Raw genomic sequence first — 26,589 nt, 5'->3', positions numbered from 1 at the left:
AAATAATAATCCATCTGCCTATCCCTTACTATCCTGGAGCAGTGTGATGTGCTGAAAAGAAGCACATCCATTTCAGAAAACCAACCTGACCGCCCATTTCAAAGTGTGCGCATGTGTACGTGTGTCTGTCTGTCTTAAGACAAGGAACAAGTTTTATTATCTCTCAGGGTTTCTGTGGTCAGGAATTCAGCCAGGGCACAGCAGGGACAGTTTCTGTCTGCTCTGTAGCTGGAAAGCTCAGCAGTTCAGGAGTTATCTGAAGACTTTACTGGGCCTGATGATTGGCTTTAGAGGTGGCCCACTCACATGACTAGCAAGTTGTGCTAGCTGTAAATAGATTTATACTCACATACATAAATATACCTGGAAGGTCATATAAGAAATTGCTAAGAGTTGTCCTTTGGGTACTACAACTAGAAGAAGACTTCCTTTTCACTGGGCCAGGTTTTACTATTATAATGTTTCTGTGTTACTTTTATAGTGGAGGAGAAACATGTTTATAAGAAGTTTGGCTGGACTCAGAAAGGTGATGGCTAGCATGAATATTTTACAACCTCAAAACTGCCTGGTTTGATTATCACAATGTTGAGCAGAATTTGAATTTGTTATCAATTATTTGAAAATCCAGAGAATTCACATGAAAACCCAAAATTTCTTTTGGCAATCCACAGCCTCTGTGGCTGTGGGTGGTATATTCTTCGGGGCGCAGGTGCTTTGCTTCGGCCTGGAAGCCCTCTTCTACTTCGTAGCCTCACTCCTCTAGGACCCCTGTAAGGTATTTAAGCTCCCAGCAAAGGCTGAAGTGTGTAGCACAGCCAGGACAAAGGACAAGGACCTGACCTGCTTTTGAACATGATGATTGGAAAGCAAGAATGCAGATCCAGTTTGCCACCCATGACACTGGCCAAAGGAGGACTCTTAGCTCTGCCCTGTGCAGGTTGTGTGATGGCATCTTGTGCTATAATCCCCACTACAGTTGTTATCACATCAAAATATTTTCATATCTGATGGTAAACAGCACTTCTCTAAATCCCTTAAAAAAAAAAGTTTTGGCTGCCTGGTCCTTCCTGTGGGAGCCCTGCAAACCTCACAATCCATTAGCAGGCTTGACTGCATCCCAGAGGCTGACTGGCATGGGGTTAACCTAGAGGACCTAGAGCCCAGACCTAGGCATCAGGGTATCTGTACTACAGGCCAACCAGGGACACCACCACATTTGCCCTGCCTGCTGCTCCCTGCAGGTGGGTACTCAAGAAAAGCCATTGCAGCCGAAGGGGGTGGCCTTGTATGAATAGGGGCCACTACAAAGGAGTCACCCGGAGACTGCAACATCTGCATCAGGCTATGCCACAGCAGGGGTCCATTGCCCAGCTCTGGGCCTCACCTTGTTGTTACACATAGGTGCCTGCTCCCCTGGGCTTCCCTCTTCTACAGTCCAGGCCTACTGTCTCTAAGCAGTACTTACTTCTTGTAGGCACATTGCAACAGTGTCTCCATAGGGCCCTTCCCAAACTGTTACCTCCTCCATGCCAGGCGGGGCTCTGAAGGCAGCTAGTTCCCATGCTTAAGAGGCACTTCAGATTCGGGTCTCAGCTATGCGGGGTTTGGGACTTCTCTAGGGGACATCTTTATGCACGCATGCCTTCAGACATTCCCTCTGGCAGCAAGAGGGGAAGGTAGCAGGCACTTTGCAGGCCCAGGGAGAAGCCATTAGAAGAGTTAACACAGAAATGCTTGGCTACTCCTGGAACTGAACTGACATTGGGACTCTTAAGAGGCCTACCCTCAGGCTCCCTTCCTGCCTACTCTGAGGAGCTGTGCATAGCACTGAGCGAAAACTCTCAGCATCCCCTGCGCTACCTACTCCCAGAAGGCCGCTGTAAGATAGGAGGATGCATGCCCTATGCTGCTCAAAGCCAGAGGGCCAGAGGCGGAGCTAGAGGCAGTATTGGGAAAGGGACACTAACCCCACAGCACCCCCATGGCTTCCCATTCAAAACTCTCTTAGGTCATTTAAGACAAATGATTTCTTTTGAGTATTTCTAGCCTCCCATTTCAAAGTTTTTCTTATGTGATGTCAGACAGATTGTTCTTTGACTTTGTGTTTCTGCACCATAAAATATAACTAAACTGTGAAGAAAGCTTGAGGCATTGTTAGAATTAACTTTAGTGCTGTGATTATATATTTTACACCATGGAGATTATCAGCTAGTAAGTGAGTTCAATAGTAAAAGTACTTTAAAAGAATTTCTGAGGTTATATATAATATATATATCTCGTATTTTTTTACCATGAGACTGCCATAAACTTGGCCCACAAAACTGGATTTAATGGGAACCATATAAGAGCCCAGACTAAAGCCCTGTGAGTGATTTGTTCTGATGATATATTCACTGCTCATTGCTTCAGCTCTGCAGAAAGTTGCACTCTGCAGCTGGGAAGGATAGGCACAATTTCTCTGCTGTGACACAGACTGGCATTGCCTGGAGCAAGCCACCTCGTGCTCATCTGCTTTTACACTTTATCCATCTTGCTTTTTAAATGAATACCTTGTCATTTAAAGACAGTAGTTTTCTTTCCTCCCCTGCAGGCCTCTCCAGCTCACTGTATTATTCATGTATTTACTTTCTCCCCACCCCATACTCTGACTTTTCACAGATCACTTTTACCATTCATCCTCACCTTCACACAAGCTTATAAATCATTTAAGCTAATATTGAACCTTATAGTATAATTAAAATTTCAGCACTATATACATTAATACTTGCCCCCTAAATTCTGCATCTAATTCTTTCGGCTGAAAAGTTGTGAAACTTACTGTGATATATAAAGCCATATTTTATACTTGAATGAGTTGTGATTCCTGAGAAGCCAAGGAAAGTCTGTACACTAGATATTTCCCAGCCACAGTTTGTCCTGCACGCTACTTTTAAAAGTCCACCTTATTTGATTTCAGGTGTTGTGTTGCAGTATACTTCTAGTACTTGTAGGTCCTGAAAGTTATAATTGTGAATTCTAATCTACTAACACAAAAGCAGGTATTAACATATTTTTGTGTTTTTAAAAGTAAACCCAGGGAATCCCAATAGGCATTGTGTAGGAGAAAGGTTTCACTAGCCAGAAATATTGGGAGAATAAAACAGAGAAAAGGAGTTAAGGAGATTTCTCTTCCTTAATAATTCTCAGCATCTTTATTATGCATTATGAATCTCAAAGAGAGCTATAGTATAGAGCACTTTCCTGGCTCACATGGCCAAGGAGAGTGTTTTTTTCCTCAGTGCTGAGTGTCCAGTGCTTTTGGAACTAAGGGTGCATGCAGGTATGGCACAGAGAGGCAAAAATGAGTTGGAAGAGGGAGGGTTGAAATGAGAGTCAGTCTGAATAACTAACCGGAAAGAAATCTTTGAAGTGCTGTGCCAAAGCATGTTAAAATGAATTTCTGTCATCTTCATCTCATATGATTTTGCAGCTCTAAGACCAGTATATAAATTCAGATATGCCACTTACATCGAATTTAGAACCTACATTATAGAAATAAACTCTTGTATAGGAAGCATCAACTGTTACATGGAATATATTTTGTGAACATCATTTTTCCCAAATCTTGCTTTCCTGTAAGACATTTTATTATTTTTTCTTTTTTAGAGTGCAAGAGCAGAGCTTGAAAGGCTGCGGCTCAGTGCAAAGCATGAGAGAGAGTCCATGGAACCCAGCTTAAAGGACAGAGCCTCCATCGTGGCGCAGTGCCTGGAGCACAAAGAGGATAAACTTCGAAATCGGACCAGAAAACACCGGAGTTTCGTCTGTCTAGAGGACACAGAGGCTGAGGCCCAACAGGGGCAACAGAAAGGCCAGAAGGACCTAAAGACATTGAAGAAGGCTGAGGACAGGAATAACAAAGCTACCTTGGACTCAGATCATAAATTGCCATCGAAGGTAATTGAAGAACTTAGTGTGGTTCTACAGCGGTCAAGAACCCTGCCTAAAGAGTTACAAGGTGAACAGATTTTGCAGAAAGAAGTAAAATGAATTGATCCACAAATTATTTTTTTAAGTATTGTATACAGTGTGTGTAAAGTAGAAACAAAACTATAAAATAATTCATGAATTTATAGGCAAACTTGGTCTATATTTAAGAAATGTGTCTATCTAAACTTAAACATTTAAAGAGCATTATAAAATATGTATATATGTGATTAAGTGTAAGATTAACTTTGTTTTGCTCTGAACAAAACTTGTAAAGTTCAATTGTATTAACTTTGTGTAAGAAAGCACTGAGTTACCCTTAAGTGGTTGACCCTTTTAAAATAGTGGTCTGCTAAGTGGGTAACTTATAAGCAGGAATCTCAGACTGTACTGTATTGTATAAAATGCTGTGTTTAAATAAAGCCTATGAAACTATCTATAACATATTTTGCACTTTGAGCAAACTTGTATTGTAAGTTACCATGTTTTTAGGTTTACACAGGGTTCACATTAGGGAAAAGAAAAGGAAGGAGTAGAAAAGGGGAAGAATTTATTTTAGTGGCTAACAAATAACATTGGGTTTTTAAAAAGGAGGAAAGTTAACATATGCCCTACCATCCAAGGAGGTGACCTAAGATTCATTCTAGTTCACTAAGGACCAGAATTTGTTAAGGAAAAACTGCTTGTTAAGAAAAAGGCCCAGGGTATAAAGATGTCCCCAGAAGCATTCAGCCAAGCAAACTGAATAATGGCTCTGGTCGTTCTTATTTATGGCATTAGTGAACAAGCCATAGTGTACACTCACTACACTCCAGTCCACTACAGGTCAGTGGCTGCTAAGAGAAAACTTACATTGCACTGGAGAGGTTGTATGAATGGACCTGGCACAGATGTTATTCCCACTGTTGCTGTACACAAGCAAGGTTTTGGAGTTCCAACAATACTTTTGGTACGGAAAAAATGAATCATCACAGGATCTTTTTGCTGCTGTTGTTCTGACATTTAATTTTTTTTGTTTGAATTTTTTTACATGAGGTTGCAGTGTCTTTCTCTTCACTGTCAGAACTAACTGGAAGTGCTGAACATATGGCCATGTTGAGGTAGGGGGATTCTTTAAGCCTACGACACATTTTCTGACCAGCAGTTCACATTCCATTTAGTTGTTTGGAGGTTTTTGTTGTTTTTGTTTTAATAAAGCATTGGTATTCTGCCTATAACTAGTAAAATGACAAAGCCCTCTATTTTTGCTTCCACATAAAAATCACCTACAAAATTAGAAGTTTTTCTAAGACAGATAATAATATTTTATAGCTTATGTTATGGGTGGCACTTTTCAACAGTTTCTTTCAAATTGTATTAGGCCGGATGAGCTTTGATATTAAAAATTATTTTATGTAGCTAAACTTTATTCCTTACACTTTTTCCCTATTTGTCAGGTGATTTTCTTGTCAGATTTTGTCTATGTACAAAGGCCCATACTTTAGTCACTGTATGTGTTATCAATTTCTATGACTTTCTTTACTATAAAATTCTAATTACATTTGCTAGGGATAAAATAGTTTACCATGAGTTGGTAGTATTTATTATTTAAATCCAAATAAATTGCAATTAAATAAAACTGCAGGGCAGTTATGATAAGTTACACTCTTGATGAAACTTCCTTTAAAGTAAGAAATCATGTCATTTAGGAAGACAAACTAATTTTAAACTATTATTTCTAATAAATAATGATATTTATATCTTATGAAATAAAAAGAACTATGGATATTAATATGTTTGGTGTATTGAACAACAGGAAAATGTCTGGAGTTTTTAACCTGCCTTTTACCTGAATTTTTATAGACACTTGAGCTTAAAATCTAATAGCTTCTGTTTTTCTTCCTTTGCTGCACAGTTTACTCCATTTTTCAAATATAAGGGCTAACAATGACATCTCATGTATTTTGAGTAAAAATTAAAATTGTTTTACAAGTTCGTTTGAATGTGATTAGTGTCTGTCTTCATTGTTTTCAGAAGTTTAAGGTTATTGTTAACTAAATTCATTATCCATTTTTTCTTTCATTAAAATTTGAATTTAATGTATACTTCAAACTATCATTTTTCCAAACACTATTATGTATATGGTTTTATTTTAGAGGATGAATATGTTCAGATATGACATAAATAGACTGAAGGCATTCTAACTTTCATTTCTGAATACTAAAAGTTAATTATTAGCCATAATTTTTAAATATTTGATTTTTAAAAAATAATTACTTGATGGTTCATCAAAATGACACCAAGAAGTTAAAATTAACCAAAAGTAATTGGAAGAAAAATGTGATTTGTGCATATAACTGTATTAGCTGGTGATTTTTATTTTCCTATGAAAATTTTAAATTCTAAACTACAGAAAAACATATATTACAGAAGGAAATGTTTTTGCAAATGTATCAGATTTGTTTGGACATGTATTTGTATGCTTTTTTTCAGACTCAATCACTCAAAGGAGATGATGAAAACTTGTACCATCATATAAATTTGTACCATGACTTGTATATTATCATTCATTCATAATGAACTTTAACAGAAGACAGAATTAGGTTTAAATTGTGAACATTTTTCTAACACATGACACATGTATGGTTATCACATTTAACTCTATCAGGAAACAGCAGAAATGAATCTTATAGATTACTAAGGTTCTTTTTTTTAAAGTGTAAGTTATTTCAATTTTTTGTTTAAAGTGATTAAATTATATACTCATTTTCTCTGATATGGCTATGATTTGTTGAATGTAAAGTTTTTAATAATCCAGATAGTACTAAAGAATTATTTGATTAAAATTCAGACCCCAAATAACCTCATTTAAGGAGGAGGTGTAACTACCTTGTAGGTAATTTTTGCGATGAGTAACTTACCTATGTAAAAATTATATACACACATGCACATACACTGGCCAGGTAAATGAGATAAATATGTAAATTATAACATCGTGAGTAATAAACTTTACTTATTAATGTATTGTTTTCTCTAGCTCTCATTGGATCTAAGTTGATGGTTTTCAGTACTGATTTTCAAACTGCTTCTAGCAAGGTTGCTTTTTTCCTCCTAAAATATGTGAAACAGAAATAAAACAGAGTACAAGTTGTTCCAGTTATCTTCCCCCACAATTCATATATTGAACCCCAAGTACTTCAGAATGTGACTATGTGTAGCAATACATCCTTTAAGGAAGTCGTTGGCTGAAAGGAACTCAATATGGTGGACTGTAATCTATTCTGATTGATTTCATAAGAAGAGGACATTAGGACATACAAAGAGATACCGAGGATGCATCCCAACGCATAAAGGATCATAAGACAAATGAGAAGGTAGCCACCTACTGGCTAAGTAGACCTTCAAAATAACCAATCCTTCTGACACCTTTATCTTGGATTTCTAGCCTCTAGGAGTATGATAAAAACAGATTTCTGTTTTAGTCACCCAGTCTGTGCTATTTTGTTATGGCTAGCCTAGGAAATTAATACATCAGTATTCATGTTTATCAGTTAATACTGATATGAGCAGAAGATCCCCTGATACTTGCAAATAAATCTTAGTCCTTGCACTTTTGTTTCCCCAAATCTCAGAACACTTTTATACCTTTGTTGAGTGACAGTTATAATGTTGAATGAAGGATAAGCGACACAATGAGATGTGTTTAGAAGTCATCTTAATAACTCATACACTGAAATAACAGCCTAACCCAAAATTATGGCTCAGCAAAATTACAGTTGGGAGCTACTTTTTAAAATTCAAGTTCTCTGATATCAAGAACCACTGTTGCAGCATAATAAAGATGCTTAGTCCTATCCAACACATAATAGAAAAAATTATTAATTATTCCAAGACTAAAAGACTACACCCCAATAAAGAATGGACTGGGTTCTGGGAAGATGGCGGAGCAGTAAACAGCAACAAATCAACCTCTCCCAAATTTGGAATCCAGTCACTGGAATATAACAAATTTTGGAAGAAAAGGAGGGAGGTGGATCCCCAGGACACAAGATGGATCTGAAGGGAAAATTGAGGCCCACAGAGAAAGTGAAGAAACAGACCACAACTCAGAAAAAGGAGATAGCAAACTGCACTTTCTTCCAGGCTCTTGGATCACAGTGTAATTGAAGAGGATGAAATCTAGAGACAGTGAGGATGGGTGACTCCAGAAGCCTCCAGGGAGAGACACACCAGTGGAACAGAGCAGTGGGTGCTGTGAGTTACTACAGCTAGTGAGTGACTCTAGCCCAGGCATCTATAATGTCACCTGAAGAGGGGGCTTGGCCAGATGCCATTTTAGAGAGGGACCAACTGAACCCAAGACTCACCAGCTGTGGGTTGGTTTCATCTCAGAGCTCCCAGTGTTGAAATCCAACAGTGCCTGGGTGAAGGACAACTGCAAGAGACATCCAGGGTCAGGGAGCCAAGGTAAGACCAGCAAGAGACACCAGTGTTGTAGATTGAACAACTCATGCCCCAACCCCACAACTAGGGGCCAGGATCATCTTGAACTTCTATGGAGTTGAAAGCACCAGAATCAGCACCAAGCCCCAATCCTACTACAGGCTTGCTGGGATTGTCCAGCATGCCCTAATCCTACTGGAGGCTTACTGGGATCATCCAGCACAGATCTGGGGTTTGTCTGCTTCCTTTGTCTAACAGTGACAGCAAAGACACACCCTGAATTAAACACTACCACAAAACTGTAGATTCCAGAAGATAACCACAGGCTTGAAATCACAAAGAAGTTTTTTTGCTTTGTGTTTTTTTCCTCATTTTTTGTTTTTTCATGAGTGTGAACATTATTTTTAGTTTTTTTAGTTATGTTTTGTTCTTGCTTTTCCTTCTTTCTTTCCCTCCTGTCTTCTTTACCAGTTTCCTGAAGCTAAGGTAATCTTCCTTTGTCCTTCAGCCTTGCTTGTAATCTCTTTTTGTTTTATTTTTCTATTTTTTCCTCTTGCCCCTTTTAAATTTTTTAACCTGTGGGTAAAATCACTCCTTTGAAGGGATATTTACTGTATATAATTTTCTGACTTGGTTTAGATTTTTTTATAGAACTATAAATCTTGTACCTATGGTTAAAAGTGACAAATTGGGACAGGGATTTAGTTCATTGGTGCCACCACCTGCCTCACAAGTGCAAGGTCCCAAGTTCGATCCCCAGTACAAAAAAAAAAGTCCTATTCATAATAAATTATCAACTTCTTAAAAAAAGTAACAAATTAACAGTTATCACAGTTTGTCATTTTCTAAACAGAGCAGCATCCTCGAGGAGAGAGAGAAATATACAAGCCAGCTGAATCAATCCATAATTCTGTAGTCTGAAGACTGTCCCAGCAACAGCATCTACCAGATAAAAGTGATGTTTCTGATCTCTTTGAGTTATTCCATTTGTTGTGCAACATCCATCATTTATCTTACTTGTGCACACCAAGACTCTTAGTAAAATTTAATTTTCTGCTTTCTCTTTTTTCCTCCCATTGTCTCTTTGAACCATCTTTATCCAGCCTTTTATTTCCCATTACTTTACCCTAACTGTTCCTGGCAAGGCCAAAATAACCTCATTACCAGCTCTAATGTTTAGTGTTCAGTTATTGTACTTGACCAGTCTCCACCTTCTGCATTTCATACAGTTAATCACCTCTTTGTGTAATTCATTCTAGTACTGGTCTCCAACATTGTTTTGTGGATTCTTCATTGGTCATTATTCCTCTCAGGTCATCTACTGGAAATCTTATCTCCTAGAGGAACTCATTGGGTCTCATAACTAAATATAGTACATCTTCTGACCATCCTACATGTTTATCCTCAATCTCAACATACCATGTTAGTTTTATGTCACTGACAAAAATGCCTGGAATAACATAAAAGGAGGGAAGATTTATTTTGGCTTATGGATTTTGGACCTGTGTGTGGCAAGGCAAAATATTATGGTGAAGGAAATGTGATAGAGCAAATTTCACCTCCCTGTGGCCAAAAAGCAGTCAGAGGATGAGGCCATGGTCCCAATATCCCCTTCAAGGGCACACACAACCCCAGTGGTATAACTTCCCTCTAGTAGGGTCACTTTCTCAAGAGTCCACCTTTCAGTGGCAACATATACTGGAAACCAAGTGCATCAACACAAAAACCTTTCGGGGACACTGAAGATCCACCCACTATTGATGACCAGGTTGTAATTAACATTTCCATGAATATCCCACTGGCATCTCATATCATACATAAAGCTTTTTATCTGCTACTTGGCCTTTCTGTTTTCTTGCTTTTCTGATGCTTTCCATTTCAAGGACTTGGGAACATGGAGGTTAAGCAGAATGACTCAGTTAAATGAGGAGCAGAGCCGGTCTAGCATAACAAGTCTAACAGTGGACTTAAAAGTTTTCTAAGGTCCAAGCATTAGCAGGGAAAGAGTGAATTTAATTATGTGTATTGGGGAAAAGCAATGACATGTGTTTTAATACCTAGGGCACCTGCTAAAAGAAAAATAAAAACATGGCCGGGGATTTAGCTCAGTGGTTTCACCGCCTGCTACGCAAGCACAAGGACCCGAGTTCGATCCCCAGTAACAAAAACAAACAAGAAAAAGAAAAACATGACTCATGGTTATGGAGAGAAAAATGGGAAAATAAAAATATGACTAATTCAGCAGAAGAAGAGAAATAGGAGCATAAAACAGATCAAGATGAAAATGATGGTAAGATGATAGATACAAGACCAAATGTATCAATACTTACATCAAATACAAAATAAAAATTTCAATTAAAAACAAAATCTATATTCTGCTTCTCGGAGACATACTATATGTAGAAAGTCAGGTGCTGAAATAAAGGCTTGAAGAAAACTTACACTGTGCAGACATGAATCCAAGGAAAATTGGTGTCCCAAAACTGATAACAAACAGTGTTGTCTGTAAGGCAAGAAGGCTTCAGATAAAGGAAGACATTTCTTATAAAAAGAGAGGTCATTCTTCCAGGGAGATATAAATGAATAAGCTCTTTATATCCCTAGTACAATTGTAAGTTCCAAGGTTCACACTCATGCTGTGAGATGCTACAGACAGAAGTGCTTGCTACAGACAGAAGTGCTTACTACACGCAGATCAAACTCTGCAAATATGTCTTAATTCTAGTTCAAGTGTATAGACCATTACACACTTTTCTCCAACTGACTTCCCTGGTAAGCTTATTCCGAACATAGTACAGAACTTACTCAAAGGAATCAATATTGTCAAGTAAATTTGTATTAATTTTGTTTCTTAATCATTTTCTGCCCAGCTACTTAATCACCTAATAAAAATAAGTGTCCTTTAATGAAATATATATTTTTTCCTTGGTAGATGAATTTATCTTTTGCTCCCAAAGGATGTGTCTGGCATTTTCTGTCATGCATATATTATTCTAACTACATAGCAACTCTTACCTCTTTGTAAAATAAAATTGTGAAATTAATTGATACAACTAACCTAAAACAGAATTGTTGAATCAGTTATTTTTCCCACTGTAGGGTTGCCAGGTTGAATAAGCAAATTAGGCATCTAAGTAATATTTTAGAACAAATTGGAAACTATACATTTAACATGATAAGTCAATAGTAGGGACGTGATTTTTTTATGGTTTTTCAAAAACAATGACCAGTTTTTCATGTCATCTTATGGTAGTGTGTTGTTCATAGGCAACTAGTATGGACACACCCTAGATGAAGCAGAATTTATTTGAGATTTTATAGTTATAAAATTACCAACATTGAAGCTACTTTACAGGGCTTTGTTGCAATTACTAAACCTCATTAGTGACAGATACTGGAGTCTATAGAGGGATTCAAATACTTTTAAAATATTTTAAATGCACTCATTCGACTAATTCAACTGAAATACTAGAAATGTTTAAATCATTTCTATCAGTTGACTATACAAATTAGAACATTTAAGAATTACTACATGTTATTAAAACATTCAATCTGCAATCACTTAAAGTCATTAAACTTGAAAGTAAAATCCTGGCAATATACACATTTTAAATTATTTCTGCAGGCAGGGCCGTGATGATCCACATCTGTAATCTTATCACTCTGGGAGGCCATGGCAGTAGGATCACAGGTACAGCCCAGTCTGGGCAACTTAGCAGTGTAGGAAAGAAAGAAAAGAACAGAAAAAAAAGGAAAGGAGGGAGGGAGGGAGGGAGGAAAGAAGGGAAGAAAGAAAAAAAAGAGAAAGAAAGAAAAAGAGAAAGAAAAGAAAGAAAGAAAGAGAAAGAAAGAAAGAGAAAAGAAAGGGAAAGAGAAAGAAAGAGGCTGTGGCTGTACCTCAATGCAAAAGCTCTTAGGTTCAATCTCCAGAAAAAAAAAAAAAAATCACTGCTTCAAGACAAACTGGAACAATCATTACAAAATGTCCTATAAGTAGCCTACAGGCACTAAGGAGATTTCCTACTAGGCCCCAGGACAAAGTGCTTAATGATGTTTCTACACTTAGGGTAAATCCTTATATGGTAGTTTGTGGTAATGGTTAATATTTTTTGTTTAATGTTATTTTGTATATTCTTCTATTGACTTTGTCTTTTGTTTTTTCCCCCCCTTTTTTAATGGCTTTTAAATAAAAAAAAAGTAAGACAGTCTCACTAATTTGTTATATATAGCCATCATTTTACACTGGAAGACTAGATGTGGTCTCTTTCAATTGTTATTAATATTCATTTTGCAGCTTGATTTTAAAGAAACGTATCTTTATAAATTCCTCATTTCACTTCTCAACTAGATTAAAATTTCATTGCTTTTAATAAGCAGTACTAGAAACATATACATTTCATATCAGAAATTCAGTAGGCTTTTCTACTTACCAATTATAATAAAAACAATTATCCTGAAATAAAGTTGCTAACATCTATTTTTAAAATAATTGAGCTATAACTGATAAGCAAATGCCAATGGCCTATAGTCACAAATTTTTCCTAAGCCTCTCCTTGGTAGTCCAGACAAAGAGAGAACTTTGGGATGTGTTAAATTACGCCTATGGTAGATGAATAATCCAATCCCTGCTCCAGTGTCCTCAGAGATGAAAAACCTATAGAAATACTGAGACTGTATATTTTGGCAGTGATATATTGGGCTTTTATAATGTCCAAGGCATTACCAAAGCATCACTGACTTGCAAGATTTTTTAATGAAAAAAATAACTTATTTGAAATGTATAGCTCTCTGTTAGTCACATGTTTTGAATATTTAGTGAGTTAGTTTCCTTCTCATTCATTCTATTGTTCTTTCATCCACTTTTTTATTTGATTTAACATGAATTTATTGTTCATCTACTTTCTAGCTAGAATTGAGCTAGTTAGCAATTTCTCAATTGGATCTAAATTGGTAAGATTACCAACTAGCTGAAGAACAAGAAATGTGGCCATTATTCCTCTACAATGCAAATAGCTTGGTAACACTCAAGAGATATGAGCAGAAGTTATATAATTCAGTCTGCAAGTAAATAGCCTCTTAATAAATTATTTTATTTAAAAATACTTAAACTTTACACAACTATTTAAAGCATGCATAAATATTTTACAAAACCAATTTGAAATAATACTTAAGAGATCATCACTAAAAAAGCACTGTGCTGGAAAACATTTTAAAAGTAATAGTTTTGGGTGGAGATAGAGATTATCTACAAAGATACAGAGGTAACTTTCTGCAGTGAATGGTAATACTCTGTACTTTGAATTTATTCTATACAGGAAAATATATTTATCAAAACTTAATATGCACTAAAGATATGTGTCTTTTATGTAAATGTTGTATAAAAAGTTTCATGCTAAAATGCTCAGGGAAAGTTGAGATATCTCAAGTAGAAGTAAGATGAATTCATGGATAGAGGGAGGACTAGAAAGATGGATCATATGTTTGGGTGAGTGTAATAAAATGATAATTTTATAATCTGAGTAGTAGATTTGGGGACATTCAACTTTGCTGTACATTCAAATATTTGCATAATGAAATACTGGGAAGAAAATAATGCAGCATTTAGGGTGCATATATTTATGCACTCTGCCTAGCATTTTTATGTCAATAAAAGTATTCAGGACTGCATTAAATTGTATTTAATTTGAAAGCTGCCTTTTTAAACATACCCTCTGTTCATAATAGTGAAAAATGTTTCCTGTGTGTTCTTTTTAGAACTCAATTAACATTGCTTTGTCCACTGTTGCAGATTATATTAACACTAACAACTTAGAATAAATTAGTATTTGTTCTTTTTGAATAAGTTCAATAACTTGCTGCTTTTATTCCTACTTCCTTTCTGATGTGTCCTAATAAAAAACAATTAATGTTTTTGTTTCCTGGCAATTTTATTTTTAATATTTATATTAAAATTACTACATCACTGATACACATTTTTCCTGATAAATGTCAGATTTTATCGTTTCTTATTTCTATATAAAATTGTAGTGATTAGCATTTAACTGCAAAAAATTTTTCTCAGCATTCATAAATTTAACATACCCTAATTTTATATTTGAAGTATTCTAATAGTACTCACCAGAACAATAGTCCAGAAATGGTTAGATTCATTGTAGGTGTCAGAAGAGTGGATAAGAAATGTTATATTCATTTATTATTTTTAGAATATGTCATTAATTTTTTATCTATAGATTGACCAGAGCATACTCAGTCTTTATCAGACAGTCACATATCATATACAGTGGACCCTCGAGTTATGGCCAGCCTGACATACAATCAACGTGAATTATTACCAGAATTTTAGTTTTAACTTATGAACAGTCTTGAGTTATGACCTGAATGCTGGTTGCATGTACTTCCAGATGGTCTCAGATACAGATTTAACCCTTAAAGAGTTCTGGAAGGAACATTACAACATCCTTCCCTGTATGGGGTTAATTGAGAAATCGTGGGCCAATGTCTCTCTTTCAACCCATCTATTTCCTTCTAGGTATCTTCCCAAAAGAGTTAAAGACATCATACCACAGTAATACATGCATACCCATGTTTATAGCAGCATAATTCAGAATAGCTAATTCTTAGAAGCAGTACATATGTGCTTCAACAGAAGAATGGATAAAGAAAATGTAGTATTTACACACAGTGGAGTACTGCTCTGCCATAAAGAAATATAAACTTGAGTTATTTGTAGAAAACTGTATACATCTTGAGAACACAATGTTAAGTGAAGTAAATCAGATAGACAAGCTTAAATATAACATGGATTCTTTTATATGAGAAATCCAAAATAAAAATAAATAGCAAAATAAAAGATAGAAATAGGAAGTACTGAGCTAGATCTTTTTCAAATGAGGAGATCAAGCGATGGAGGGAGGGGAAGAGAAGGGAATGAAAATAATTAAGATGTATTATATACATGTACCAACTCTCAATGATGAATACAATCATTAGTACTGCACACACACATTAATCAAAGAAAAAATCAGTGTCAACTTGAAATATCTACTTAAATATAACCACTCCTGGATTGACTTCTTTGACAAGAATGAAAAGGAAACTCCAAGAAGAGAGTACCACACATGAATGTCATTCTCTCATCATTCAGAGACACACATTGCAAAGTGCAGTGGACCCTTGACTCATGAACTCAATCGGTACCTGAAGGCTGGTTGTAACTCAAGTTGGTTGTAAGTCGATCTGGATGTTTACCTGGGTACTGCTATAGATAACAGAGGCAGAATTAGGTTCATTAACATAACCCAAGTTGTTCGTAAGTCAGACCAGTTGTAACTTGAGGGTCCACTGTACTATTTTGCTCTAGGATTATGTGCTTCAGCTGTGAATGTCTTTAATTTTGTGAAAGAAATCCAAGGTACTTTCACACCAATTTATACTAACTGGATAAACCCAAAAATAAAACATTACCAGGTATGAATGTCAGGTGATATAGTTTTGACTTTCTGACTGTAACACACTACCAGTTCCCTAGCTACAGACATCACAAATCAGAACATAATGCATGTGCTCGGAATGCAAAGCAACTGGACAAGTACATCACTGTGGGTGAAGTTATTAAGGAAGACACTTCTTCCTTAAGTGATGAGATTCCTTCCTAGCCATGAAACCAAATCTTAGGTCATCATTTATGCAGCTTGCAAAAATCTCTTTTTATGGAATTTTTCATGAAGTATGTACTGAATAAATTTGTGCTAAATAAATAAATAACTTACAATTTCAAGTACAATCTAAACATTATCTCTCCACTAAGATTGTTTAAATCATAATTTATTCTAACAAAAGTAATATAACTAAAATATTTCAAAAATATATTCTACCAGGTGGGATATTTATTCACATATTTGCACTCCAATGAAATACTAAACATTGTCATTTATATTCTTTGACTTCTTGTGATATTTTCTAGAGTGAAGTGTTGTGGGGGGCCTTGCCCCCCCGCTAGAACTCTTGAGTGCCTTTTACGGACATATCCGGGCCTGCTGCAAATCTACCCGGCAACAAGGAAGTAGCCCCAGTACCCTCCTCTTGCTCCTCCCCTCTAGCCCTACGGTATATATGTTGTAACAGCTTCTGCAATAAACGAGACTTGATCAGAAACCTGTCTTGTCTCCATCTCTCGTGTCCCCTGTCCCCTCTCATCCTCGCTCCCCCTCTAGGGTCTCCGTTGACTTACCCGCGGGCCGGGACAAGTGGCGCCCAACGTGCGGCCAGAGAACGGGGGATCCAGTGAAGGACGCTGCTCAGGGGCCCTAAGATTAAGATTGAGGAACAAAGAGCACACTCGACACGGGAGAGGCTTGCAATTGACGTGGACCTGCCGTCTTTTTGCACCTCGGTAAGTTGAGCAGCGATTATGGGACAGGGCATTAGTCAGCACGAATTGTTTGTGCAAGGTCTCAAGAAGACATTACAGGCACGAGGGGTAAAGGTTACAGTCAAACAGTTGTTAAGATTTTTTGATTATATTAAAGATCTCTGTCCCTGGTTCCCTGCTGAGGGAACCATTGACGAACAGAGATGGAAAAAGGTGGGGGAAGCTCTCCAGGATTATTATGCCACTTGCGGACCCGGGAAGGTCCCTATTGCGGCGTTCTCATATTGGAATTTGATTAATGATATTATTTCTCATAAAGCGAGGGATCCACTGGTGGCGCAGGCTATACAGGCTGGGGAGGTAGCTCTCCGAGATGGTAAGGGGCTGACACCCGCCAGTGATTCTGACGCAGTCTCCCGGGCCAATATGGCGCCGGGGCCCAGGCCCGTTGAGACCACGACTTCTTTGTCAGACAAAGAAGAGGACTTGATGTCCTTTGACAGTGACGACGATCCCGCCCCCGACGGACATGACGTCCCTTCGGACCAACCCCAAACGGCCACGAACCCTGCCAAGCCCTGTAGGGCAGGGCCTCGCCGAACCCCTGCTTCCTTGCTTTCCGCCACCGCCTCTAGGACAGCCCCACCCTCGCGGAAGGTTCCGCCCCTATATCCCTCCCTTCAAGCCTATCGTGGCCCGCCTCCGCCCCCAGATCCGCCCCAAGAGGGCTCCGGGTCGGAGGAGCCCGCGGGGGGAGCATTGTGGGGCGACTCCGGATATCCCCCTCCTTATATCTCTTCAGGCCCCGACACTCCCACTCTGGCATGTCCTGTTGTTGATCCCCAAAAGGAACTCCGGGACAAAATAGAATTTCTAAAAGAACAGATAAGGTTAGAAAAGGAACACCAAGAACTTATTACCCAGCTTGAAGGCTTAAGAACAGGCAAAGCCCATAAAAATGTCCGTAGAGAAGACAAACTTAAGCCACGACCCCCCGTTAGAGGGGCGGCCCCTAGGGTGCCATCCGGGTCGGGAGTATCCCTGAAACTTAAAAATGCGGAAGCCTTTCCCGTAACTAAAACTACTGACGCACAGAGACAGGCGTGAAGACACCACAGTGGTTTTGATTTTAAGGTCATTAAAAAATTTAAAACGGCTGCAGCTCAATATGGGGCCACTGCACCTTACACCATGGCTATTTTAGAATCGGTGGCAGAAAATTGGCTCACCCCAATTGATTGGCAGACTCTGGCCCGCGCCACCCTTACAGGAGGTGATTATTTATTATGGAAATCTAAATATGTTAAAAATTGCCGAGAAACTGCTAGGCGCAATGCTCAGGCGGGGAATGGATGGGTGCTTGACATGCTCCTTGGGGAGGGGGCCTACGCCGCCAACGACCAACAAATACAATTTGATGCGGGGTTATATGCCCAGATTCAGACCGCCGCCACTAGGGCCTGGAAAAAGCTCCCCTCCAAAGGAGACGTGAGTGCCTCCCCCACTAACATTCGGCGGGGCCCAGACGAGCCATTTGCGGACTTTGTTCACCGCCTTCTCACGGCGGCAGGCCGGATTTTTGGGAGCGCGGAGACAGGGACAGATTTTGTTAAACAGCTTGCTTTTGAGAACGCCAATGCCGCCTGTCAGGCCGCTATCCGCCCCTATAAAAAGAAAACTGACCTTTCCGGCTACATTCGCCTTTGTTCTGAGATTGGGGCCGCCTACCAACAGGGCCTTGCCATGGCGGCCGCCATGCAAGGCTTCACAGTCAAACAATTTTTGCAACGCCACGTCGGCAATAAGTGTTTCCGGTGTGGGGCCACCGGCCATTTTGCTAGAGAATGCCCGACCACTAAAATGCAGGGCCCCAATGCTCCGCCCCCCGGGCCCTGCCCCCGATGTAATCGGGGGAGGCATTGGGCGAGTGAGTGCCGATCCAAAACTGATGCCCAGGGCCGACCCCTTCCCCCTCTTAAGGATTCGAATTCGGGAAACGGGAAAGGGGGCCAGCCCCAGGCCCCCAACTCCAAACAAATTTACGGGGCGCTCAATTTTGCTCCAATAAACAGCAATCCATTTCAGACCTCATCAGAGCCACAAAAGGAAGTGCCGGATTGGACCTCAGTGCCACCACCCACACAGTATTGACCCCAGAAATGGGAGTCCAGGCCCTCGCCACAGGAGTCTTTGGACCCTTACCTAGAGAGACTTTTGGCCTCGTAATAGGCCAAAGCAGTAGTACCATAAATGGGCTGTTGGTTTACCCAGGAGTGATAGATAATGACTACTCTGGGGAAATTAAAGTTATGGTTTCTTCTCCCAAAGTTATTAATACCATTCAATCAGGCCAAAGATTTGCTCAATTGCTACTCCTTCCCCTTCTCTCTACCTCTAATAAGGCTCTAAACAACGCCCGAGGCAGCCAGGGATTCGGCTCATCTGATGTTTACTGGTCAGATACTTTCAGCACAAAAGCCTCTCGTGACCTTGTGGTTAGATGGGAGACAATTTTCTGGGCTGGTTGACACTGGTGCCGATGTAACTATCATAAAGGGAGAGGATTGGCCTCAGGCATGGCCATTAAAAGACACCCTCACCCATCTCGGGGGTATAGGTCAGAGTGAAAATCCTAAACAAAGTGCCAAAGATCTGACCTGGAGAGACCAAGATGGTAATCAGGGCACCATTCAACCTTATATCATTTCAGGGTTACCTATTAATCTATGGGGAAGAGACTTACTATCACAAATGGGGATAATTATTTCCAGCCCCAATGAAATTGTCACTATGCAGATGTTTAAAAATGGGTACATTCCAGGAACGGGACTGGGGAAACACCCTACAAACCTTACTCACCCCATTGAGCCTGTCCCTCGGCCCCCTCGGGCAGGGCTAGGCCATTTTCCATAGGGGCCATTGACACTCCTGCGGCCCATGCTGAAAAGATTACCTGGCTCTCAGATGATCCAGTGTGGGTCGATCAGTGGCCCCTCTCTAAGGAGAAATTGTCAGCAGCTCAACAGTTGGTGCAGGAACAGCTTCATGCTGGCCATATTATTCCTAGCCACTCCCCTTGGAATACTCCCATTTTTGTCATTAAAAAACGGTCGGAAAAATGGAGACTCTTACAAGATCTTAGAGCAGTTAATAAAACCATGGTACTCATGGGAGCTTTACAACCTGGTCTCCCTTCGCCGGTAGCCATTCCCCTTGGGTATTACAAGATTATTATTGATTTAAAGGATTGCTTTTTCACCATTCCCTTACATCCTGCTGATCAAAAACGCTTCGCATTTAGCCTTCCAGCGACCAATTTCTGTACCCCAATGCAGCGCTTTCAGTGGCTGGTTCTGCCCCAAGGCATGGCCAATAGTCCCACCCTGTGCCAGTCATTTGTAGCCGCGGCACTCCAATCCACCCGAGACAATTGGCCTCAAATGTATATTATCCATTACATGGATGATATCCTTGTAGCGGGGCAATTAGGAAGTGAGGTTTTAGCTTGTTATGCTGACCTTCGACGGGCACTTGAATCTCATGGCCTCCAGATTGCCCCTGATAAGGTTCAACTAAAAGACCCTTATAACTACCTTGGATTTCAGATGAAGGGACGTCACATTTCCTCCCAAAAGCTTACCTTGCGGCTGGACGGTCTTAAGACTTTAAATGGCTTCCAAAAATTGCTAGGAGACATTAATTGGCTTATGCCCTATTTAAAGCTCACTAAACATGACCTGAAGCCTCTCTATGATACCCTACAAGGTGATAACCACCCTACTTCACCTCGACAGCTCACTGCCGAGGGGCGCAAAGCCATCAGTACAGCGGAACAAGCCATTCAAAATCAAATAATTACTTTTATGGATTATAACTCTCCTTTACAGTATATCATCTGCAAAACCTCCCTCTCTCCCACTGCTGTCTTTTGGCAAACCGCTCCCCTTTTGTGGGTTCATCTCCCAGTTTCCCCTAAGCGGGTCTTTTACCCCTATTATGTTGCAGTTGCAGACCTAGTTATCTTGGGCAGAGACCATGGAAAGATGTACTTTGGAAAAGAACCTGATGTCATTATCCAACCCTACCCTAAGGACCAGGTCGATTGGCTTATACAAACCACCGATTCCTGCCCAATTGCTCTTGCTTCTTATTCAGGGTTATTGGACAACCACTATCCTCCCAGCAAACTTATTGACTTTGCCAACAGACATGACTTCATTTTCCCGAAGATCACTTCTTGCTTTCCTCTGCCAGAGGCTCTACCCATTTTTACAGACGGTTCTTCCACTGGAATGGCTGCCTATGTGTGGGATGATAACATTGTCCAGTTCCAAACCGCCCACTCTTCGGCCCAGTTAACCGAGCTCCAGGCAGTCATAGCGGTCTTTACCGCATTTCCTGCCCGAGCTTTTAATCTCTTTACTGACAGTGCTTACATTGCCCAATCTGTTCCCTTATTAGAAACATGTGGACTGATCAAACTTGCCTCTCAGACTGGTGGTCTTTTCCTCCAATTACAAGATCTAATCAGAAAACGATCCAAATCCTTTTTCATTGGGCACCTTCGCGCCCACTCTAACCTACCCGGCCCACTTGCAGAGGGCAACCGCTTAGCAGACCTAGCCACAAGACCTCAGGCTTTTGCCTATTCAATAAATACTGATGCCCCCAGTCCGATTGACCAAGCACAGAAGGCACACCAATTCCATCATCTTAATGCTCACACGCTTCGCCTTATGTATAAGCTTACTAGAGAACAAGCTAGACAAATTGTTAAGGCCTGCCCTACGTGCACTCTGCACCTTCCTACACCTCATCTGGGAGTTAATCCTCGTGGCTTGATTCCAAATGCCCTATGGCAAATGGACATCACACATTACCCTAAATTTGGAAATCTTAAATATATACATGTCAACATTAATACATATAGTGGATTCATATTTGCCACCCTGCAATCTGGGGAAGCTACTAAACACGTCATTGCTCATCTCCTCACTGCCTTCTCAGTGCTTGGCTGCCCACAACAAATTAAAACAGATAATGGTCCTGGCTATATCAGCTCTGGCTTCTCCAAATTTTACAAACAATTTACAATAACACATATAACGGGAATCCCATATAATCCACAGGGACAAGGCATTATAGAAAGGGCTAATCTCACACTTAAAATTACTTTAGACAAAATAAAAAAGGGGGAATGGTATCCTACTAAGGGGTCTCCTAGAAATCTGATATCACATGCACTATTTATTCTTAACTTCTTAAATTTGGATGCCAAAGGTTTATCTGCAGCCAATCGTTTCTGGCAACCAGAGACGCAACGACAATTTGCCTCGGTGATGTGGAAAGACCCCTGGACCACTCATGGCACGGGCCGGATCCTGTACTTATCTGGGGCTGAGGATCGGTGTGTATTTACTCCAAGGAAATGAAGTCAGCCAGGTGGCTCCCAGAACGCCTAGTAAAACAAGTTGATAGGTGTGCTGATGATGCCGATGACCTGACGTTGTCCAATCTTAACCAGTTAACAATGGCACCTACAATTACAATCTAATAATCATCAAGAGTATAGTATAATTCAATTTGGCTAGTTATATTTGGGTGCACCCTAATTTTACACACTGTCTTATATGTTTGTCTATTGTCTGTTGTTTGTGTTTGTACAGTTGAGCTCAATATGTTCCTTCCTCTTCAAAGGATATTCGCCTATTGTTAAATTGACTTATAGATAATATTATTAAACTAAAGACATGCTTTTCTTCCCAGGTTGTTAATTGATCAAAGTACCACTGAAATTTATTTTATGAAAGTGACGTGCATTGTTACCCACACGCAACAATCAAATTACAATTAACAGTTATAAAATAAAAAGATATATATTCTTAATTGTTTGTCAAAACGATTATAGATGGGAACTCCCTTTGATGAATATAGAAGTGGCCACCCAGAAAATGATTATTCTGGTCTTAATTCATTAAAGGGACCCCCTAGTAAATTTTATATTATATAATCTTATGGGAGACATATCACAATGAATATTATCTAAATATGTTATAAATTGATTGTATTGGTTGTCCTTGATATTTAAGCACTAAATATGTTGTTACAAAACGTTCATATTGGTTAAGTTCTGAATATGTTATTGTAGCATGTCCACATTGGTTATCTTCAAAAGCTTAATCAGGGTAGCTTAACTCTCTTATTCACAGTCTAGCCTTAAATGAACATTGCTGTTTTTATGCCAACAAATCTGGGATCGTCAGGGGAAAAATTTGCGAACTTCAGGAAGATTTAAACAGATGACGACAAAAATTCACTCAAAATCCCCTCTGGACTGGCCTCAATGGTTTCCTCCCTTATCTCCTCCCTTTGCTGGGACCCTTATTGGGTCTACTCTTGCTCATTTCTTTAGGGCCCGTACTTTATAACAAAATCATGGCCTTTCTTAGAGCCCAGATAGAGGCAATAAAAACAGCGCCCATACAGGTCTACTATAATAGATTGGCAATGGCTGACCAGGACGAATGTCGGACCATCGATTAGGTCCTTGCCGTGGCGAAGTGTTCTCGCCCCACCTGGTGAGTGGGCTGGCAAGCCAATGACGGGCAACTGAGCAAGCGTGCCATGCAATGAGAGAGCCCTCGTGTGCCGCCTAAGACAGGTGCCAGAGCCTTGATTCTCTGGTTAACCGATGACGGGTAAGGTGCACGGTGCAGACACGTGTGTTGCTCTGACCCAAGACAGGCTCAGCCCCCGCAGGCTTGGCTCTCCTGACGCCTTTCTAAAATTATAATTTTAAAGGGAGGACCTGTGGGGGGCCTTGCCCCCCCGCTAGAACTCTTGAGTGCCTTTTACGGACATATCCGGGCCTGCTGCAATTCTACCCGCCCCAGTACCCTCCTCTTGCTCCTCCCCTCTAGCCCTACGGTATATATGTTGTAACAGCTTCTGCAATAAACGAGACTTGATCAGAAACCTGTCTTGTCTCCATCTCTCGTGTCCCCTGTCCCCTCTCATCCTCGCTCCCCCTCTAGGGTCTCCGTTGACTTACCCGCGGGCCGGGACAAAGTGTTTCCCTTTTTCTATCACTTCTTTAATCAATATTTATTAAGGTCCTATGTATGAGATTATGTATCACTATTACATGTCTAATTTTAATTAGATCTAAGTACCTATAAATAAGGCAAAGCTAAAACTTTGAAATTTAAGATTCAATTTGCAAGCAACATATTTTGAAATAGCTAAATGTACGAATGTCAAAATTAGGGCATATTTAAAACAATTGCAGCAGCCCTTCAACAATCAGCTATTGCTCCTGAAAGCCACATAATCATAAAAGGCACAGGCAGCCTCTTGTTATATGCCTGTGGCAATCATTTCAATGAGACCTGGGACTCAGAGCAGGAGACCCATTTCTAGAACAAGAAGAGCAGTTGTACCAATTCTTTCAGTTTTACAGAGGATTTTCTTCCAGAAGACTTGTTTCTTAAATAGTAATTTAAATATACTCATATGGAGGGAAAACACATTTTAATTACACAATCAGGGAAAATATGTCAACTCAAGTCCTAATTAAATTTAAGGTTAAATTATTACTAATAAAACAATATATCCTTGTCAAAATCCCAAACACATTATTTTATGAAACAGTAGAAGACAATTCTACAAAATATGTGGAACTATAAAAGACCATCAATAGCCAAATCAAGTCATCACACTTCCTTATTTCAAAATACATTATGCAGCTACAATAATCAAAACCATACAAAATTGCTATAAATCCAGAAATGTCAGACCAAATGAAATGTAATACAGCACCCAGTAATAAATTGATGCATATACAGGCAACTGGCCAATGAATTATATACTTTTGATAGGTATATGTAACATTAACTCAAATGGATTTCATTTAGTAACCTCTGATTAAAATTTACTTTCATATATGTTATGTGTGTCAGAGACACAGGCTTATACACAAGAGCCTGGTTCTGGTCACATTTGCATTTAGAATGCTTTGTGGCATTTGTACTGGAATGTACGTTTAGGTATATTCTGTTTAAGGAAAAGATATGTTGTCAAGAAGAAATTCAGACAGCACACCACGGTTGGAACCAGCTATTTGAGCTTTTTGGTTCTATATCTTCCTAATTGTAGGGCTTTTAGAAATTCATTTAATCTCTGTGCCTCCATTTCCTCATCCAAAAATGTTAATAATTACACTAACAGGATTACATTGGATCATTTTTTAAGATACATGAGTCACAATAGAATGACCAATGTCTACCTAAGGGGGAAGTGGTAACCTCAAGAATGAGATGAAATTTAGTTTCATCAATGAGAAAAAATAGATATTGAAGAATAAATGAGTTAATAATCAGAGAATTTGGGTTTCTTGCAGCACAATCGAGAGTTCAATAAAGGAGCAACAACAACAAAAAGCATGAACCTGAAACCAGTACAGAATAGTATCTCTCTGTTGAAAAGACTAGATGGCCAGAATGACTTATAATTCTGATTAGGCTTAAAGTTATGAGGATGGGAAAGCTGGAGTGAGCTTTAATATAGCCAGTAAAATGATTTTAGAGCTTTCAGTGTCATCTGTGTCCAGATAGCTCCTACCTTCTTATAAGTCCCAGATTCTCTTGGGCAAGGGCTAGCTCATCCCCTGATGAAAGACTGCAATCATTGCCCAGGAACTAGAAATTAATTTCTTGCTGGGGGGTGGTGGTGGTGGTGCTGGTTTGCAGACCTGGTCTCCACTTGCTGACTAGAAGGCAGATACCAGGGAAAACTGGGTTACAGGAGATGAAGACCTCACACAGAGTGAGTCATAGCTATGTCACCTGTAAAGCATAAGATTATCACTATGCATCTCTGAAGTCCCAAGGGACTCCAATGGTACTGTCAGCTTGAATAGTCTCCACAGAGGTGGTCACCTGAAAAGTCTGCTTCTTGATTAGTGAGGTAAGGGTGAAAATTTATTAGTATTAGGTAAATTTATCCACATCCTTACATGGCCAGAACATGCTTTGTGCCCATCTTCCTGACCAAAAGAGGTGACTGAGTGTATATATCACCGTCACTGTTTTGGGGTTTTTGCTGAAGCTGATACCTAACTCTATTTTGGTTTGGACAGGAAGCAAAAGATAAATATAAGTAGTTGGAGAATGTTTTCCTTGGTCTTGGCCCAGTCTTCTGGGCAGCTCCTGTGCTGTTGTTGCTTACATCTTTTATATATTGAGAATGATAGCCAATGTTTTGCCACAAAAATTAAAAACAGAGTCTTTCTGTGATCTCTATGAGAATGTTCTTTAACAGCCACGTGAGAATTTTCCACTTAAAAAAGTTTTTTTAATTAAAAGGGGATTTTAGAAAATGGCAGAAAGTAATAGTGACTCTCTAACCTATAAAGTGCTAAAATGAACATATACACTCAGCTTACAATGAATAGGCTAATTATTCCCTCTTATATTCAGGAAATGACAACAGCACAGAATTTAAGAGGAGAATCTTCAGAGTGATTTAACGTGAAGTTTCATTCCAGATCTCCCAGGTAATATAAGTACTGTAGAACATGGGGCAAGTTTCTTAAGGCTTTTTAATTCCATTTTCTCATCTGTAAACTGCTCTGACAATTATCTCTTTCTTGTTTTAAAAAAAATTTTAATTTTTCTATGCTTTTTAATTGACAATTTCATATATTTATGCAATACAATGTGATTGTATGATTCATGTATACATAGTAGAATATTTAAATCAGGCTAATTAACATACCCATCATTTCACATTCTTATGCTTTCTTTGTAGTGAGAACATGATATATAAATATG

At 39.3% G+C, this 26,589-nt stretch overlaps 1 protein-coding gene across 3 annotated transcripts in view; it reads left to right on the top strand.

Annotated features, from left to right (window-relative positions):
* The window catches only part of Arap2 (ArfGAP with RhoGAP domain, ankyrin repeat and PH domain 2), a 177,754-nt gene extending 170,785 nt beyond the window's left edge, over window positions 1-6,969 (top strand). For all 3 annotated transcript variants that reach the window (XM_004867672.4, XM_087187437.1, XM_004867671.4), the window contains one exon: window positions 3,646-6,969. In XM_004867672.4, the coding sequence (XP_004867729.1) occupies window positions 3,646-4,029 (384 nt within the window). In that variant the 3' untranslated portion in view covers window positions 4,030-6,969. The remainder of the gene's footprint in view (window positions 1-3,645) is intronic.
* The last annotated feature ends 19,620 nt before the right edge of the window (window positions 6,970-26,589 follow it).

The sequence above is a fragment of the Heterocephalus glaber genome, unplaced genomic scaffold (genome assembly GCF_053883595.1).
Source record: "Heterocephalus glaber isolate CG9 unplaced genomic scaffold, H.glaber_assembly_v1.0 deba00001509, whole genome shotgun sequence".
NCBI classification, from domain to species: Eukaryota; Metazoa; Chordata; class Mammalia; order Rodentia; family Bathyergidae; genus Heterocephalus; species Heterocephalus glaber.
The sequence above is the reverse complement of the archived record's forward strand: the minus strand, read 5'-3'. Positions and strand labels throughout refer to the sequence as shown.